Below are 21,209 nucleotides of genomic sequence, written 5' to 3'. Positions count from 1 at the left end.
GTCCAGAACCATGTGGCTGCTATGGTCGCAGATTCGAATCCTGCCTCGGGCATGGATGTGTGTGATGTCCTCTAGGTTAGTTAGGTTTAAGTAGTTTCAAGTCTAGGAGACTGATGACCTCACTGTTAAGTCCCATAGTGCTTAGAGCCATTTGATTTTTGTAGGAGAGATGACAATCCTTTGCAGCTGATTTCTGGGAACGATTGGAGGATTAGGGATGTATGTGGATAGGTCATGTCTGCAAAGGCCTTAGTAAGGTCTCCAGTATATAGGATTTCTCATCACTGCAAATGCACTGTCCATGGGTTGCCAGACCATACGACATCTCTTTTTGGAAGGGGTGGCAGCTGTCAGATTGCACTTAATGTTGATGGTTTGTGGGCTCAGAATGGACAGAGATTTGGATAGACACAGTAGAGAGGTGAGGTAAATGTCCAGGAAAGTGGATCTACAGACTGAGGAGATCTGGGCGAAATGGATGGGAGAAGAGGATGTGGCTTGGGGGGGGGGGGGGGGGGGGGGAGGCGTAGTCTCTCTTGGAGCTGAGTCCAGATTATGATGATATTATCAGTTAACTGATCCAGACATGAGAACTGGGATTTGGGGTATGTAGGAAGCTATCAACTGGGAAGAAATAGTTATAATACTAACAAGATTTACATATCTTTTCTTCTTCACTTGCACCTCATTTGTGTGTATGTGATTTATGGATACTCGGCAGTAAGTTTATCAGTACTCTTGCAGCTTGTTTACAACTTATTGTGCATAAGAATAGATTTGTTATTGTAATGAGTGAAACACTTTTCTCCGCTTGACAGTTCTTTTCATCAAAATTGTTTCTCACATCACAACACATTACAAAATTAAATTACTGCTGTTTTATAATTAGAGCATAAATTTTAACAAAAATATGTATTTTGGAAAACTACTATTTTGTGTTCCAATAATATACTAGCAATTTAAATTATTTTCGAATTCATAATTGAAGACTCTAGAATTTGAAACTTTATTTGTTTAATAAAATTTCAAACAAAAGATTTTTAAACAAAACTTATTATTTCTTAAGGTGGAAACAGAATTACACAATTGAGAAGTAAAAATTAATCTAAAAACCTTCATCTATGTAGAAAATTGGATGCCCCTTACTTTGTTTCTCTTGTAATTTTGTGATTTCTCTTTAAATAACATGCTTCTTATGAAACTAACAACGTCATTTAAAATGCCTAAATACTGAACAATAAATTTCAATCCAAAACATTTTAAAGGAAATTCTTAAAATTTCAGAAATTCATATGTCACTTACGTATTAATAGATTGTATAACAAAGAATTATTCTGTTGAATAAATAACTAGTTCCTAGTCTGTTTCTAATTACCTCATCTATGTCTAAAATAACCAATAATGTGACAAACATTTGTTGGTACATATGTATTGCACAGGGAACCAAAGGCTATTTACAATTTGTACAGAAGCCAGATGGCAGTTATAAGAGTTGAGGGGCATGAAGGGGAAGCAGTGGTTGAGAAGGGAGTGAGACAGGGTTGTAGCCTATCCCTGATGTTACTCAGTCTTTATATTAAGCAGTCAGTAAAGGAAACAAAAGAAAAATTTGGAGTAGGAATTAAAATCCAAAGAGAAGAATAAAAACTTTGAGGTTCGCCGATGACATTGTAATTCTGTCAGAGACAGCAAAGGACTTGGAAGAGCAGTTGAACGGAATGGACAGTGTCTTGAAAGGAGGATATAATATGAGGATTAGCAAAAGCAAAATGAGGATAATGGAATGTAATCAAATTAAATCATCTGATGCTGAGAGAATTAGATCAGCAAATGAGACACTTAAAGTAGTAGAGAAGTTTTGCGATGTGGGGAGCAAAATAACTGATGATGGTTGAAGTAGAGAAGATGTTAAATCTAGACTGGCTCTGACAATGAAACCATTTCTGAAGAAGAGAAATTTGTTAACATCAAGTATAGGTTTAAATGTCAGCAAGTCTTTCCTGGAAGTATTTGTAGGGAGTGTAGCCATGTACAGAAGTGAAACATGGGGACACATATCTTAGACAAGAAGAGAATAGAAGCTTTCGAAATGTGGTGCTTCAGCAGAATGCTTAAGATTAGATGGGTAGATCACGTAACAAATGAGGAGTTACTGAATAGAAATGGGGAGAAGAGGAATTTGTGGCACAACTTAACAAGAAGAAGGGATTGGTTGGTAGGACACATTCTGAAGCATCAAGGGATCACCAATTTAGTATTGGAGGGAAGTGCGGAGGGTAAAAATCATAGAGGGAGACCAAGAGATGAATACGCTAAGCAGATTCAGAAGGATGAAGGCCCCCAAAACAAATGCTCGTATTAGTTAAAACACAGTTTGAATGAAACTGTTACTTTTGTGTGATCATCTGTAGCATGTCATACAAATTTAAGTAGGTTGTGTCCTAAAGTTAACAAAGCTTTCAATCATGTGTGCCTTTATCCTTGGCACCTCAACTATTCAGTATGTTGTCGTTGTTACTCCTGTAATAATTTATACCTTACCAAGAACTTCCCATTACCAGATGTAATTGATGTGCCACTCAGCAAGAAATATGGTAACTACTTTTTTTTTTAAAAAGAAATTTTTAAAATAGATAATGATTTGTAGCACATGTTCTTAGGTATCAACAGCTACTTTTGATTTTTATGTTTTAGTAACGTGCTCATCATAAGATTTATGTTGTCATCACATGTACAAAATTGCACTCAGTGGCTTTGTTTACTGTTCCTGTGGCCAAGAAGTACGCTCTGCCTACCTGTCATACCCATGTCAGAATTAGGTGTGAACAGTTAACACTTTCAACACTGCCCTATTTACACCTGGCACTTGGCTGTGAACTGGCGTATATAATGGATGTTTGAAATTAGATTGCAAAGAACAGAAAAATGATAGGAATGTGGCTCTTGCATCATTTAAAAGGAAAAAGTAAGAGCTTTACATGAATGTGAGTTTATTTTACAATATAAAATACAAATGGGTGTTGTTATTAAAAAAAAGAAAACACAAAAATATCGTGGATAAAAAAGTTTTACATGATCTCTCTCTTGCGTAATGCCATTATTACTGTATCTAAATTTAAAACAAAATATCACTGGAGTGTCTAACTGTAGGTACCTGTAAACTTGAGTATTTTGGTAGTTCAGATGTAATTAGCCTTTGTGTGAAAAACCTGGAAACACTGTGAGACGCAAAGGCCAACGCCACAGTCCTTGCACCACCATCTACTTCCCTTCCTGATGCGCTTACTCGTCTCTTTCTTCCCCCTGTCTGAACATACTTTGCAATACCTAGTAGTATTCACCTTGTTTGCAGTGGGTGGGACCTTCTCGAGAAAGTGCCTTGCAAATGTCCTCTCAATTTGTGAGGATAAAGTGTCTTGTTGCTGAAAAATATTTCCACCCTTCTCAGCCAATTTCTTCCCCACTCTGTGAATAAAGTCTACTAGGAATACATTCTTCCTAGTGTTCTCTTTATATAAAATAAAACTGTTGACAGTTGACACGATAAACAAGTGGGAAAACAGCTTTTACCACCACTTCAAAGTTTTTCGGGCAAACGGATAATAGCTGGAGAACTGATCTGCTCTGCCAGCCCCAGCTTTATTCTTATTGTAATCAATAACAACGTCTGGCTTTACAATTTCTGCTATTCCACCTTTGGCCCTCACTTGAATACTAGTGCTGGTGGAAAGACAAAAAAAAAACATGTCGTTTTGACTTCCACTTCACTGCCAAGAGATGGTGTTTCCTTTGAAAAACTATCTTTTCTGTTTTGTTTTACTGGTCTGAATGTTTATCGCAGACCTTTCCTGTTTTTCATTACAGTTCCCACTCCAAGAGCTTTATTTTCCCACAACAAGTCCAAAAGAGATGGACTGATGTAGTACCTATCCATATAAATGCAATGTCCTTCGCCAAAGTACTGTGAACACAACCTTTTTACAAGGCCCTGGATACTATTGCCAACACTGGCTGCAGAACCTGTATATGCATTACAGTATAGCATATAACAGGGTTGATGAATCGCAGAGATCATACAATTTTATTCCATATTTATTGGGTTTGTTTTTCATGTATACCCTGAAGCTTGTTCTACCATGAAAGGGACACATTGCCTCATCTATTGTCAGATTCATGCCTGGACGAAAACTAATTTTGCTTTTATTCGCAAAAAAATCAAACAAAGGCCTCACTTTGTGAAGTGGGTCGTGCTTTTCTTCGCCTCTACTAATGAACATAGCATTGTTATTCAAGTGTAACATCGACAATGTAGCGCAAAATCGATCGCGACTATCAAATCCTGTCTGCGGAAACAGGTCTGTTGACCAATAATCACTGATTTTCGGCAATTTGACGACGCACATATGCAAAATAATACTGAGAGACCAGTAAATTTCTTGAAATTTTACTGCAGATCACTTATGCCAAACAGAGTTTATTTTCAGGCTACCTTTGTGTTTCATTGTTGTAATAACTTTACCAGCATACAGATTCGTTTCACTTTTGATGAGCTGATTATGGTCGTCATCAAAGAAATAACTAAAATATTGAAGCTCCTCAGTGGCATCTGAAAAACTCGATGCTATACAGACTACTTCCTGGAAATCCGGCAGTGCTGGCCTATCATCTAGTTCCGAGCAATCTTGCTCTTTGTGCTCAGTGAGGCACACACAACCAGGTACCACAGATGGTGACTGATGGTCTGTACCATTGTCGTCACAGAATAAAAGTAATGCTAAGATTGGTACTAATAGGTACTAAATGCAAGTGAATTAGTGAACATTACTCACAATACAAAATGCGGTAATGAACTCTTCTATTTATGAACAATAGAGACATATACATACCCTAATAATCACTTGTACTTTCGTCTGGAGAGTACGAATCCTCTGTCAGAATGGTCAATTTCAGATCCTGCATCTCTATAAAGAATATCTAAGATCTCTGCCTCCGTCAACTCGCTGTGCGATATTTTCACTATCGTAAACACCTGTGAATGAACTGCGGGTAACTTCGTCTTTGCAGTGCTCACAGCCGCTCCCAGAATGAGATAGCCGATAAGTGCTTGCCTCTTGCGGAAGAAGAATGAAATACCTCCACATTAGTTGACGAAACTGATTCAGAGACCCGCTAAACGCGCTTACGGAGCCAAATTAAGGCTCGCCCGTATACGGGCGCCATCGCCAACGTCAGGGCGGCCGCGTCCGTGGCGTACGAGCACCGTGCTGTAAGTGTTAAGCTGCCACTAGATGTGTGTAATGCTGTTTGATGCAGTGTATCATGCTACTGGTGTGTATCAACATTTATGCAGCTCATCAATTCGGAAGATCTTTTAGCCTGTCCTCCAAACATTGTAAGCCATAGTATTGGATTTTGAAGTGTCCCGAGAGTGTGACCCTGATTTGGTATTGATCAAAGGCACAGTGATTCCACGTGTCATACAAGTTGTGTGTAACTAGCACTCTCATACGCAAACGTAAAAGTGGCTTAACTCTCCTACATAACTGTCTCATATGAAATTGTTTACCAGTCTGTTTGAAAAGCCTTTTTGCTATCTATGCTGCTAATGATCTACAATTTTCAAAATACTCTGTGAAAATGGCAAAGTGCAACAAAAAGCAAGGATGCAGTGAAATGAAAAGTGCACAAAGAAAAGTAAGAGCATACTTGGAAGGTGAGACGGAAGCTGTCATTCTTGCAGGCTTCCCTGTGGCCAATCTCATTAAGTTGAAATGGATCTGTTTATTTTCTGGTGTAGTTACAGTATTGTCTCATATTCTCATAAAATGACGTTGTCACTACAACAAGTGGATTTTACTTATGGCTCAACTCATAAGTCCGGAAATACTCTCAAGCAAGGAAAAAATGTGATATTTCAGCTGTAATAACATTTTGGTTTAACAGTGAGAAATAGTTCTCATCTTTTAAGATTTAATTTTTATTGTATGTTTAGAATGGTTCAGAAGATTGATGGCCTTACATGTCTCATAATAAATACTTTCTTGCTTCCAGGAGATGATCCATCTACCAATATTAAGGCATGTGCGCAGGCTGCTTGCATCAGCAGTTATTTTTGGAACAGCTGTATTGTTAATGCTGTGGTTACCAGTAAGAATACTAAGAGCTGTATGGCCAAGCTTCCTGCCATACACTGTTGCTCTGCAGACGGAGACTCAAGTGAATGAGCTGTCGCTGGAGCTGTTGCTACTCCAGGTAGCAGTTTGTCTCCAGACAGTAAATATTTGATATGCTGCAATCATTGATATTTTAGATAGTATTATGCAAAAATTGTGTAGCATCTTGAACACATGCGTCAAACTGTATTAGTGATATTTTATTGCTAATTGTGCACCTTCTTTTAGTTCTGTCCAACAGCAGTTTGTATTTTCAAAGGCTTCTTTGTGACATGTTCTTACCTCTCTCCTGCTGTGTATCCTAATACTGTCTTAACAGATTTACCACTAGATATACTTTTTTTTTTTTTTTTTTTTTTTTTTACACACAAATAAAGTGGGACCTAAGTATTATATACTCAAAATTGAAGTATGTAGATGCTACCAGTAGGACACCAAAGATTTTCTTTCCCGGTTCCTCACCACATATTAGGTTTGAGGAAACATTGAATATATTCATTTAGTCCTACTCCTAAACAAAAATTTGAAATATGATGGTGTTTATTGCATCTCTCTAACATTTTTAGAGCATAAAAGGCATAACAATTATTGCTTAATGAGTACACATGCACATTGTAAATGTTAGTAAGTTATTGTAGACATCATTAGAATTATGAACACTTGTTATTTTAATGGTTGTTTTGGGTTAGGACTGTCTGAATAAAATTGAATAAAGTATTTGTTTTGACAAGTTTTTTTTCACCTCAATATATTAAGGCATGATCCACAGTTGTGTGTGTTGATATTGGTCTCAATATGCTTCTGCTGTACTGCTCGTGAAACTGTTGTCTGCCTATAGCACTAAAAATGATTTTCAGCGTGGGACACAAACTGCAAATACATTCTTCCATAGGTGGAAAAGTGAGTGTGCATGCGTGCACATGCACATAATTTATATCGTGTGTTCTTACTGCAGCAGGCAGAACAACAGCTGCGCCAGCAGTACAGCAAGGGCACATATAGAACAATATCTAAACACATGCACACGAAAAATCCATGGATAATTTCTTAACAAAATGAGGCAAAGCAAATATTGCCTTTATTCAGTTGCATACAGACTCTCATAGCCCGAAACTCACCAAAACAATATTAATGGCAATGGTATGATAACATTAAAGAAGTATCTACTCTATGTTCATGTTAGTACGCAGTTATGGTATTGAAATATGGTAAGGAAAAATGTTGAGATTGTTCGTTTTTTAACTGTTTTACTGTAAGACAGTTTTACTTCATTGTTGTGTATACGTAGCCAAACACTATTGAAATTCAACTGTCAGTTGCTTCCAATTCAGATGGCAGTAATAGCAAAAATATTAGTAGGTTATCCATGATATCACTGATATTATGAAGAAATTGCCTTGCTATACAAAAAACATCTCATCAAATCATTCCCGTCGTGTTTACAGGTGATACTACCAGCTCTGCTAGAACAGTCACAGACACGAACATGGTTGAAAGCTCTTGTACGAGCTTGGTGTTGTGCAGTAGCATGGCTGCTTGATCTGCGACCTTATCTACTGGGTGATGAACGTGACCGTACACCTGCTGGAGGACAACAGCAGCAGCAGCCGCAGCCTGCAGGAGAGCAGGTACCTCTGCCTGCTGCCCTCGCAGGTGGTGGGCTGGGAGCTGCACATCAAGCACTCCTTCAGAGGGATGCACCATCTGGCTTCCAACCATATGAGCGCCCGCGCTGGTTTGCGGCGCGACTTGTTGGTCTGCTTGCTTGTGTGTGTGTTACATTAGTCGCAGCCAGTTTGGTTGCCTTGACAGTACCAGTTTGGTTGGGACGCGAAGTTACTGCAATGTGCCTCCCACAACAGCCACCAGGAGTCAGTGCATCACCAATAACAGCAACGCGTCCTGGTACAAATGGTACAGCGAGAGTGCACGAACTGTACACTGCAGCTGCAGGCACATACTTGTGCTGGCTAGTTGCACGTGCTATCGCACTGGCACTCAGTTGGCTGCCACAAGGTCGGGCAGCAATCCTAAGTTGTTTACGACAATGGTGTATCTATGGTGCCCGTGCTGTGGCAGCCTGCTCCATCCTACTTGGTTTAGTCCCACTGTTGTTTGGCCTTCTGCTGGAGCTGGTAAGTTTTCACTCCTTTGCAACTCTAATTTTCTTCCCCCTCTTTGTACTGAACATTTTTTCTTGTGAAAGAATAATTTTTGGTAATATTACTGACATAGTTCAGTATGATTTTTTAAATTTCTGTATGATTTTTTTTTAATGGTGTTACTTCTCACTTGTTTCGGTACAGCTTTTCTGTCTCCAACGGTCTTTATTAAAAGTGGACTTAACATTATTACCTTTTTTTGGGTGTTAAATTTTAGAAGTGCTGTCTAAAAGTGTTAACATTAAGCAAAACTGCTTCCAGATCGTCTTCTTGCAATATGAAGGGGATGAAAATGACCTTTTATAAAATCTTATATCAGAGGAGAGACAAATTTGTTTCTTTGGTACCCCTCGTTAGTCTGGGAAAAGTGAGCAGTTGAGTTATGCTAGTGCTCAGCAACAAGATTATTGTAACTTAGTGAGGTATGTCCTGGTACTAGGAAGTTTGTTAGTTGGGAATTAAATCAGCCTTGCAGAAATCACTTGTTCTTATGAGAAATTATGTAGACACGGTGGGTATGAAAGAGCAACTTACCATGTGTCTAGTGTTCTATCACTCCTTCTCTTCCTCTAAAAGTTATTTTTGTGACATCGCAGTGTGAGTGGTAATAATTTTACCTTAAGTGGTGATTCTTTATCCTTTCTGCTGCGTTAGTGGCTGAATTCATAATTTGACAAAATTATTAGTTGAGTGGCACTTATTTCCTTTAAGTAAAAATCATTATTTAACACTGATCTTTCTTTACAGGTTGTAGTGGTTCCTCTGAGAGTACCACTGGATCAGACACCAGTCCTTTTTGTGTGGCAGGACTGGGCACTAGGTGTTCTGTATACAAAAATTGCATGTGCAATTATAATGATGGGTCCAGAGTGGCACGTGCGTCGTGCTATTGAGCGCACATATAGGGATGGTATACGTGATATGAACTTAGGATTTGTTATGCGTGAGTTGGCAGCACCTATTATCTCTTGTTTAGGGCTGGCATTAGCAGTGCCCTATGTTGTAGCTCATGGTCTAGTGCCATTATTCGTAGCCAATCCACAGCTGCGCAATCTGATTGCAAGGCGACTATATCCATTCCTGCTGCTCGTTTCACTCACAGCAGGAATTATAGTTTTCCAGGTAAGAAAGCTTTTATTTCTATTTTAATTTAACGTTAATTTTTTTTATATGTGCTCTATTGTAAAAGGGTAAATGGTATTGGGGAGGATGTACAAGAGTTCACCACAACCACCAACAGCAACAACGAAAATCTAGCTTGTGAGAGATAGTCATAAAGTTTAATTATCACTTCAAAAATAGTTACATATAGGTACTTGCCTTCAGTACTGGTACTCAGTAAAATCCCTAAGCCACAATACCGTAGCACACCAGTAGAAGAGGCAGAATGAAATTGTGCAGCCCATTGGTGAACTGAAGAGTTTTAAATTTCTGAATAGGAAGGAGAACAATGCTGCAGCAGTGCATGTGGAGTTGGTGGCGGTGTATGTTAATGGTGCACAATGATATGACACAGTGGTAAGATAGTACAGACACTTCTGTTGTGGTTACACAAGTATGAATGACAAACAGTGAAGTGTTAGAGCTATGAAATATTGCAACTATGTCAGGCTAATTCAGATGACTACTTTGGCCAGCTAATCTCCATGCAATATTTCTGGATGTATTCTGTTACACTGAGTCCCAGAAACAACACAGTTGGTGGTAATGTGTGAATTCAGTTTCACTGAAATAGGCAGAGACTCAGCTGTTGTTGGACAAGGTGCTGCTAAGTGTTTTCTGGGAATTCCGTGGTGTGTGGTACTAAACAGATGATGCTTGTAAGGGGCAGACCATCACAGAAGCTACTACCGAATATGACAAAGTTATGACAGACCGTCAAGACAAACCATTGTGGGAAAGGGCTGCTTTGCTCCACAACAATGCCCCAGCTTATTGTGCACAGGACGCAGAGTTTTGTCATCCTCTGTCTGCTCTCACTGTACCTCATATGGCATTCAGTGACTTCTTTTCTCAGTTGAAGAAACTATTGTGTGGCGGGCATTCTCAGAGTGACAAGAAGGTGCTTTCCAAGTGGAAATTTTCCTGAACACCCAAAATACACTTCTACAACCAAGGTCTCCATCTGTTATTTGAGGGAAAATGAGTCACACTGAATATGTAAAAGAGAACTAACATAACCACTAGGTTTCATGGTTGGCACTTCAGCTTCTCAATGTGATAATTAAAATGTTGATTACCCATTGTACTTTTCCAAACTGAACATCTGTATGATCATACAATGCAGACTTTCACGGCTAGTATTTTTGCTGCAGTCAAAAGCATATTTCTGTGCCAATCTTGCAGGCTCCATCAGAGGCTATAAAGACTTGGATAGCAGTTTCACATTTAAATCAGCTCAGCAAGGCCTATTGTTTGTTTGTTTTTATCTCTGTATTTGGAACTGTACATATGTTGTTATTATCATCTTCATCATTATTATTTAAAATGAACATTAGCAATCTGAAATGCTCGCTCTGCAGTGGAGTGTGTGCCGATATGAAACTTCCTGGCAGACTAAAACTGTGTGCGGGACCAAGCCTCGAACTCGGGATCCTTGCCTTTCATGGTAAAGCGCTTGACTGACTGAGCTACCCATGCATGACTCACGACTTTTCCTCACAGGTTCACTTTCGCCAGTACCTCATTTCCTAACAAAGTTCTCAGGTGAAACTTGCAAGGCTTGGAAGGTAGGAGGCAAGTTACTGATGGAAGTGAAGCTGTGAGGACAGGTCACGAGTCTTGATGGGTAGCTCAGTCGGTAGAGTACTTGCCCGGCGAAGGTCCCAAGCTTGTCTCGGTTTGACGCACAGTTGTAATCTGCCAGAAAGTTTCAGCATTAGCAGTATCTGTCTTTATGATACAGCTTAGACCACGAACATTGCAGCACCTTGAAGATGGTAGGCAGCAAACAACAAATTGTTGTGAAGTGTATTACATGCTTCTAAATGCAAATGGAGAGCATTCCATTTCAACTGCACAATATAGGTAGGAGTGACACCATCTAAATTCTCCATATAATGAAAGATTATGCAGTGGATTTCTCCTTCTGAAATAATGTTTGAATGTTTGTTTCTGAGAAGATCTTGTTATGCCTCATGTAAGAACAACAAATGTCTACCAGCATTTGTTAGACTTTACAGTATTAGTACTTTAGGCTCTCGAGACTGTGTTTTATAATTCCTTGGTAGTGCTAGTTGTCTTGGTTGGATCACATTATTGGTACATGAGTATGGCACCGATGGATTTAGGAGAGCCATTCTTGGCACCATGCAGGATTTCTGCAAATATGTCAGTTTCTGGAGCACGATTGACTGGCAGCAAGGTGACCATTGTTGTGGCAGAGAGAGGCTTTGACAGTGGTGCGCCCAGCAAGAACGCGAGACACAGAGTGGCACCATGTCTTTCCAGGTGGTGTGGTGTCTTGCTCCAAACAAGCCTATATCTTGTCAAAAGGCTCATGACATAGCTGTGCGATCCTGCAAGGCCCAGTGAACTGTGTCTGCCCTCTCAGGCACTGGACACATGGAGCTGTTTAGATTTTCTGTAGCATTATGTGTGGTCATGTGGAACAAAAACTAGCAGCAATCTCATGGAATCATAATCTGCAATGTGGATAGGGAGCAATTCCACTGCTGCCAAATTACGATACATGCTTAAACAATACCAGAGAAGGAAAGTTGCTACTCACCATATAGCGGAGATGCTGAGTTGCAATAGGCACAACAAAAAGAATCGCACAATTATAGCTTTCAGCCATTAAGGCCTTTGTCAGCAGTACACACACACACACACACACACACACACACACACACACACACACACACATGTCTGCAGTCTCAGAGACTGCAGCCGTGTGTGCAAGTTGCATTTGATTTAGTGTGTGCATGTGTCTACTGCTGACAAAAGCCTTAATGGCTGAAAGCTATAATTGTGTGAATCTTTTTGTTGTGCCTATTGTGACTCAGCATCTCCGCTATATGGTGAGTAGCAACTTTCCTTCTCTGGTATTGTTACATTCTATCCTGGAATTTCCATTGTTTGATACATGCTTAAAGGTGTTTCTCCTTCTTACATGAGAGATACATGATATCCTCATAAATGACTAACAGTCAAGTGCAATTTCTGAATGAGAGACTCAATTCATAATTTTTTCCAAAATAAAGATTGGAGATAATGTTACTCCTACCTGCTTTGTGTGATTGTGGTGAACTGCCAATAATTTGCATAAAGTAGCATGTTGTACAATTAATGCCAGTGTGACGTTTCTTGCATGCCATCTTCATGATTTTGCAATTTCAGTGGCCAGCAGCGTATTTACTAAAATGGAGAAACAAAGGTTTCAAACAACGCTGATGATAGTGCGGTCGATATTTTTTTATACTAGCACTTCTCAATAGATATGACTCGTGGAATGATTGCTTATTTATGTAACTTGAACTGTTCATTATAACAGAGTACTCTAAAGGTGATACTGGGAAGCAGTTACAGATAAAAAGGCCTAAGTTAATTTGTTCTTTGAGGTTTCATCAATATACACATAGGTGTGGCAGTCATTTTTATCATGTCATAGGTGTCGTCTCATGATTTCATCAACAATATCAACATCATGAGTTTGTCTTGTTAGAACTTCCACCATAAAGGATCTCAAAATTATTCTTTCCCTCTATTCTCGGGAACTCTTTTACTAAATTTTCCTATGGTTTATTATTGTTGGATATCTTTTATTATCAGCTATTTTTGTAATGTGATCCAAACATTTCATCTGATGTGCTTAGAGTTCTTCCTGTATACTCTGTAGTCCAGCAAAATATTTTTGGTGACTAACTTTATGTGTGAAAATAACAATATTATGAAAAGGAAAATTGCTGCTCACCATATAGCGGAGATACTGAGTCGCAGATAGGCACAGCAAAAAGACTGACACACACACACACACACACACACACACACACACACACACACACACACACACAGGCTTTAGCAGTTATCAGACTGATAATGCTATTGTTGTTTGCACAAATGATGGTCAGAAAGCTTTAGCAGTTATCAGACTGATAATGCTATTGTTGTTTGCACAAATGATGGTCAGAAAACACAGAAAGACTTGTTTATGTGGAAAAAAATGTTTAAGCAATGTTACATATTTTACTAAATATTTAAATTTAAGTAAATGCTGATGATTCCACATAACTGGAAACAAAACAAGGGTCTTCAAGAATATGTGATATGTTTGTGAGTTTCCATTGTCATAGAAAACTTGATATCTGTGTGATGCACTATGAACACATGAAATATATTGACAAGTGAGTGCTGGGTTTTCGGTGCACATTAGGAAGTCTAGTAAGGTACACTTTATTTTGGAATTAAATGATTTTTACCTATTGTAAGATACTTCCCAAGTAATCTTCCAATGAATGATTTCCCCATGCAGCCTGATTGACATGCTGTTAGATTTATAAATTATCATTACATAGTATTATACAGCTTTGATAAGTATCTTTTGAAACACAGTTATTTGCCCCAAGAAGAACTCTTGATATTGTTTCAAGAGTTGGTAATTCACATTCAAATATTATTATTATTATTATTATTATTATTATGTATATATGTATGTACGTAACAGAACCAATAGCCAACGTAAAGGAAGGTGTGACATATCGGGATATGTGCATTGTCGTTTTTCCAAAGGAAAATTTAGTTTACATGTGGCCTAGAGGTGCAGTTCCATTGGAAGCATTCCAGTGGTACCTACATTGCAGATCGAAAGAATACACTTGGGTAAATGTTGGTTTCATAGGTTGCCAGGCTGGGATCTTCAGGGTATGTGTTCGGTGAGGCAGCTACCAAACACTGCACCCAGTCATGTAGGTAAACAAAGCTGGGAGCAAGCATTGATCCATTGTGACTTGTCTGACATAAGACAGTTTATCATATTGAAAATCACTGGGACTTGCATAGAGTTCATATGAGTAGTATAGAGTAATATTGTGCATGAAACTTCTCACCAAAGACAAACTCAAGTGTAGTGAATCAGATGCTCTGTCATCAGGTATACTTTTTCTTTAGAATAAATTTATTTGAGAATAATGTAGCTGAAATTCAATTTTTGTCAGCTATTTCCATATTTTACAGTTTGTGCTGCACAGTTGCAAATTAGACTGTTCAGTTTTGGAAAGAATTGTGCATTTTTATTGACCACTTGCTGACATATTTTTGTGTTCATTCAAACAATATTGTGAGAAGGAAAGTTGCTACTCACCATATAGCAGAGATGCTACATGGTGAGTGGCAACTTTCCTTCTCATAATATTGTTACATTCCATCCTGGATTTTCCATTGTTTGATTTTGTCTTTATTCAAAGCATTTCGTGACTTCACTTTAGAGACATTCAAATATAGTGCATTATGTATAAATTTGTTTCAGATTCGACAGTTTCGGAAACTATATGAACATATTAAGAATGATAAATACCTTGTTGGACGAAGGTTAGTGAACTATGATCATCGTCGTCACAAATCACCCTCCATTCGGCATTAGAAGCTATAGCTGTTGATAATACTATTGCCTTAAATTTGATAGCTTCCTCCGTCATCTGCATGGAGATAACTGAAACCTGAAGAAATTTTCTTAATGATTGTAGAATTAATATATTGAGTGTACATGTTTTGAATAAATGCTTACGTGTATAGTGTGTTTTCATGAACTTGTCCAGTTTAGTATTGAAATTACTGACGACAGTTTAAACAACTTTTTCTCACAAATACAATGTGCACATCAGCAATAACACCAACTACTTTAGTATTGTGTTCCCTCATTTGAGAATTTTCTTCTTGAAATAGATTTCATACTTCTTGCAGAAACAGTTGTATTTTTTCTGTCACTTTTATCTTTGTTAAAAAATTATAAATTATAGAAATAATTAATTTCTAGTTATGTGAAAAAAATTGTAGTCTCTCTCAAAAGCAACCACAACAGATAGTTGTCATCTCAAATATTATTTATTAAGAACTCTCCTGCTTCAAGGCTAGGCTTTTTGACTATAAGACTATTGCCTGGGAATAAAGTACCTATTATTTTTACTATTAATTTTTTAAATACTGAGGCAGATATCAGATAATCTAGTATCAGATGCTATCTGATGTAAATGGTTGAAGACAGTTTTTAAGTTATTTGTTCTTAATTTAAAATGTGAAATGAAATTTCTTCGCTTGCTCATAATTGTACTTTGCCATACTTGTGTATCTGGTTGAAGATGCTTGTATATTATTGTTAATAACTAAAATTTCCCAGTTAATATAAAGACTGTTACAGATCTGGTGTATCTTATCTTTCCATTGTAAATAGCACTAGGTATTTATTACAATATTGTGTTGAGGTTGTGGACACTTGATGTATGAATCATTGAAGTGTTGACTATTGGGCTTCAGAATTTAATTTTTTGAAGACCATTTTGTAGAAACTCATTCCTAATATGCTAAAGGACTGATTTCAATTACCACTGCAAAAAAACAGAGTACTTGACTGTGCACACAAAAATATTGTCACTTTGTGTATCCAGTCTTCATTCTTCAAATAAACATAATTTTAATTATTATTTGAAATTTTTGATGCCACTGGAGTACTATTGTTGTTTCACAAATTTTTATTAAGTGCAGTTGGTAGTGGAGCATTTTTCCTGTGTTTGGGAACAATAACACAAACAGTACAGATAATTACTAAGTGTATTGATCATGTGTTATAGTGCTTAAAGAATATAAACAATGAAGGAAAAAATGGATTGTGAGAAACTATGACACACACACACACACACACACACACACACACACACACACACACACACACACACACACACACAAAAATAGCCAAATCCGGCGAGGGCGTTTACAGTGCTTAAAGAATGTAAGACTAGAAAAGCAAGTGGAGTGTACCTGGGGATGTTGTAAGTTGAAGGAGGCTTAGGAATGTGGTAAAAATGAGATTTTTTTTTATAGGAATAGTGTGTAACAAGTCATTTCAATACATTTCTGAAGACAAATAAGATTTATATTGTTCATTTCACAATAAAGATTGTTGTTCACTTCCATTTTTGTATGTCAAACTAAAAAACGAATTGTCTTCGATTTCCTTGTGGTAACTGGCATTCATTTTATTTAGTCAGTTGTTAATTTATCAACTTCTTCACGTGGCAAATATTAAGACAATTTTAACTTTTTTTCCCTCCAGGACAGTATTTTGGTAATGTTGCTGCATTATTCTTTTGCTAGCAATGCATTAAATTCTCATTAGATCTGTCCACTTCAGCCGTCAGTCTGTTAATGGTCCTCCATGCAATCTGATGTTTTCTGTTTTCTCAGCCTATTTCTGAGTCATAAAATTCTCCAGTGTCTGCTCAGGTGACATAACACCTTCCAATATTTTTGCAGACAGCACCCAAGTACTCATCTTCTTCCCTGCAATTTCTTCTGACTTGAATTTCACAGTCTCACCTCAATAACACCAGTCTCAATCACCGCAAAGCTGAAAATATAATTGCATGAGGGATGGTGTTTGTTCATTGATGTACACGACACCAACATGTTGGTTGACTAATACACATGCAAAGTTCCATTATTAATTATGGTGATTAATTTTCATGCTACAAACAATAATAATTAACACAAGTTTTCAGGCCAGTGCACATAATCGTGACAGGAAGTAAGTTGTTCTATTGTGGCACAAGATTAACAGTTCACATTTACACTCATAGGAAAAAGAATCACAACACCAAATATAATTAATGTAGAGTAATGATTTGTCCAGCTAACATATTTAAGTAAATAAAATAGAAAGAAACTTCCACATGGGAAAAATATATCAAAAACAAAGATTCCAAGACCCACCAAGCGGGAAAGCGCCGGCAGACAGGCACAATGAACAAAACACACAAACACACACACAGAATTACCAGCTCTGCTTGTGTCTGTGTATGTGAGGATGGATATGTGTGTGTGTGTGTGTGTGTGTGTGTGTGTGTGTGTGTGTGTGTGGTGTGTACACCTGTCCTTTTTTCCCCCTAAGGGAAGTCTTTCCGCTCCCGGGATTGGAATGACTCCTTACCCTCTCCCTTAAAACCCACATCCTTTCATCTTTCCCTCTCCTTCCTGAAGAAGCGACCGTCGGTTGCGAGAGCTGGTAATTCTGTGTGTGTGTGTTGTTCATTGTGCCTGTCTGCCGGCGCTTTCCCGCTTGGTGGGTCTTGGAATCTTTGTTTTTAACATATTTAAGTGATTAACATTGCAAGATAGGTAAGTGTGATATAATCTATTGCAAATGTGAAATACTGGTCCATTGATAACTAGTGTAACCACCAAAATGCTGCCTGCAAAAGTGTATACATTGTGCTGTACAGGTGCTGGATGCCGGTTTGTGGAGTGGAGTTCTATGCCTGTTACACTTGGTCCGTCAATACACAGACAGTTAGTGGTGTCTGGAGTTGTTTTCCGATGATGTCCCACATGTGCTCGATGGGTAACTACAGACTTGGCTTATCGAGCCTGCCAAAGCAACATCTCGACAATATGTAGAGCATGTCAGGTTACAACAGCAGTAAGTGGGCAAGTTTTATCCGTTGGAAAACACCCCACGGAATGCAGTTTATGAATGGCAGCACAGCAGTTCAAATCATCAGATTGATGTACAGGTTTGCAGTCAGACTATGTGGAATAACCAGGAGAATGCTCCTGTTGTAATACGGAATTGCAACCCAGACCATAGGTCCAGTGTGTCTAGTACAAATTGGTTGCGGGCTCTCAACTGGTCTTCTCCTAAGCAACACACATCACTGGCACCAAGGCAGGACCAGCTTCCACAGGATGTATATGACCTGGGAGATCCTGGAAAAAACTCGGGAATTTTTTAGAATTCCGGGAATTTTTCGTTGTTCTAGTTTTCAGTTTAATTTTTGTTATTTTGACTGGTAAGAATCGATACTTTAACAAAGGATATTACTATATAACACTACTGCAGAATAATACTGCAACAATAAAATGTCAATGAGGAAAGGAAAAAAAAAAAAGAAAAGAAAAGAAAACATAAATTGCAACGGAAATGTGCCATATACAACAACTAAACACAGTACTCATACAAATGTTTGCCAAGAGCAAAAGTGTGTCAAAGACTGTAGGAAGACTATGCAATGCTTCATAACAACAAATGGCCTCCGATGAGTGTGACGTCACAATTGTTTACATTAGATTCGATTTAGCAGTTAAGAGTGGGCTCATGCTCATGCGCATGCACTGTTGAGTGGCGTGTGAGTAGTACCCTCTCCCGTTTCTGGCTACAGAAATGTGGCTGTTGGCTGTGTAAGCAACCAGGAAAAATTTTACTGCCATGCCCAAGCTACCAGATTCATGCATGCGCAATGGGTCTGGATCTATGAGGGAGGAGGGGGGTGGCAAATTCTTATTCTTGAGAAGAAAAACCTTGTTTCACAAAGCACCTAGCATCCAGCGCACGTTGGTCTATCGATTACTCGTATGATTTTGATGTGCATCCCTGTTGGTTTTTGAACACACTCTGTAAATTGATTCCTGAATGACTCATAAGCTGCATGGGGTAGCCGTGCGGTCTGAGGAGACCTGTCACAGTTCACGCAACAAAATGAACATATTTTTGAAAATTTGAGCTTTTAAAATTTTTTATGCTCTCTCTTAAACGTGTGTGGGGGGGGGGGGGGGGGGGGGGGGGGGAGCGCCACTATCTTAGTATTGCCCCAGTTCATAAATATCATAGATGCGAGGCTGATGCGCAGAGCAGTCTGAGTTATAGTGGGGAATTGTGTAGTCTCCACGTGACCCGTGTTTACATTTAGTGATTTTGATATTTCCTCTTTGTTTACTGCTCTTGCATGAAATGAAAACAAAATGGATTTCTGTGGCTGGGAGCTATCAAGTGAATTAAAATACATTCACGTAATTACGGAAGACTAATATACATTATTAGTTTCAGATTTTATTTTATTTCCACTTTTCTGACAACAGAACAATGAAGTTATTTTTGTCGGTTTGCTAGAGAAATTTGGCTTTTTATTAATCTTTTATGCTGAAGCAGTCAATGTGTTTGAAACAAAGTGTTTAGTTCCACACTATTGGGTAATTTCAACAGCTCACTGCATTTCAAGTGCACATTTTCATCCTCTAGCACATATGGCATTATGCCATAATAAAGAATAAAAAATGAGTTAATATTGTACCGGTACTCGAAGAAAATTTACATCCCGAAACCCACACTGAAAAGCTTAATATCAGGTCGAGGTCTTTTAATGTTTTACACGTACGAACATACGGGCTTCCTGCAGAATAGCAGCTGCCAAAGTGCGGTGGCGCCTGTTACCTGGCACTCTGACAATGACTGAAACGAACCTATGTCTAACAGGTCACAGGAAAATATGGCAAATGGTGGTTTGAAAAGTGCTACTTTCAAAGTAAATTTCCTTTCACACAAGTTGAACTATGTGCAAGAATGTATGACGAATTTCGTAAATCACAGAGCGTTTGATGAAGAGCCATTTAGAAGTATTTCATGCCCAGAAGATCAGACATTCATGTCGTTATTATGAGCAAATTGATGTAGTGCTATGGGAAGCTCTCTCTCCTCTGCGGCAGCTAATTTATCTGTGGAAAACTTTGAATACAAGTCACTGGACTCAGCTAAAAATTTTACTGGCACATTTACGTGATACATCATAAAGTCTAACGCACGCAAAATACATCAAAATTATATGTGAAAGCTTAGCTTCTCTTGCAGCTTATTAACCTTAGAGACCAATATTATATGTGAAAGCTCTGCTTTTCTTGTAGCATCACAATGAATATTAATTTAAAACATTAACTTTTCCTGTTTGTGTATCCACGCTACTTAGTGATGTTGCTATTAGCTGACTATATCGCGTGTCTTGTGGTCTGAATACCCACTGTCATCAGCTGGCAGGATCACGTGACACGAGCTATGACTGGCTTACAAAAGTGCATCGCAATCTCGACTACAATGCGTCGGAAAGTAACATGCGGTGTTTGGTGGTATTCGAATTTACCCTTTCGTAATATGAAAATATGCAGCGTACATGTTTCTGCACATCAAAAATCTATCCAAAAGGAGTTTTCTTCCCTGAGTTTTATTTTCTAAAGTCCCAGGAAATTCTACGCCCGTGTATAAAAACATAACCATTCAAAGGATTGATAAGTTTTACAGTTCCAAGGGAAAATATACTGTCACTTAATAGCAAGGAAAAAGTGTGTTTTCATCTGCGAGAGTGTATTTTTAACCGGAAAACCTGGGAATTTTTTTTTTCCTTGTCCGCGTAGACACCCTGTTCCATCATAAAAAAACAGATCTCGACCCTGCCTTCCATTGAGCTCTCACTTGACATCACTGAAGTTGCAAATGGCAGTGGGTAGTGGTCAGTGGAATGCACGGTACAGGGTACCTGGCTGGGAGCTGTCCTTGAAGTAACTTTGTAACAGTTGGTTGTGTCACTGTACTGCCAGCTGCTCCTCAAACTGCTGCTGCAGATGCAGTATGATGCACCTGAGCCATACGCTGAACACAAAGTTTTCCCTCTCAGTAGTACCACGTGGCCACCTGAAGCCCAGGCTTCTTGTGACAATACATTCTTGTAACCACTGCTGCCAACAGTCATGTACAGTGACTACATTGTTGTCAGTTCTCTCTTCAGTATCACAGAAGGAACTTCCAGCACCTTGCAGTCCTATTACATGACCTCATTTAAACTTCGTGAGGTGCTGACAATGGAGTCTTTGTCGCCTGAAAGGCATTCTTGACTAACATCAA

General features: G+C 38.5%; 1 protein-coding gene across 2 annotated transcripts in view; it reads left to right on the top strand.

Moving 5' to 3' along the window:
* LOC126355937 (E3 ubiquitin-protein ligase MARCHF6) overlaps nucleotides 1–15,972 on the top strand; it is a 42,337-nt gene extending 26,365 nt beyond the window's left edge. The window contains exons 6-9 of one of the 2 annotated variants that reach the window (XM_050006511.1): nucleotides 6,052–6,273; nucleotides 7,619–8,308; nucleotides 9,083–9,457; nucleotides 14,802–15,972. In XM_050006511.1, coding sequence (XP_049862468.1) covers nucleotides 6,052–6,273; nucleotides 7,619–8,308; nucleotides 9,083–9,457; nucleotides 14,802–14,915 — 1,401 coding nt within the window. In that variant the 3' untranslated portion in view covers nucleotides 14,916–15,972. The remainder of the gene's footprint in view (nucleotides 1–6,051; nucleotides 6,274–7,618; nucleotides 8,309–9,082; nucleotides 9,458–14,801) is intronic. The other variant, XM_050006512.1, reaches the window with a different exon arrangement.
* The last annotated feature ends 5,237 nt before the right edge of the window (nucleotides 15,973–21,209 follow it).

This window comes from Schistocerca gregaria, chromosome 3 (assembly GCF_023897955.1).
Source record: "Schistocerca gregaria isolate iqSchGreg1 chromosome 3, iqSchGreg1.2, whole genome shotgun sequence".
Classification (NCBI taxonomy): domain Eukaryota; kingdom Metazoa; phylum Arthropoda; class Insecta; order Orthoptera; family Acrididae; genus Schistocerca; species Schistocerca gregaria.
This window is presented reverse-complemented; position numbering and strand designations above follow the sequence as displayed.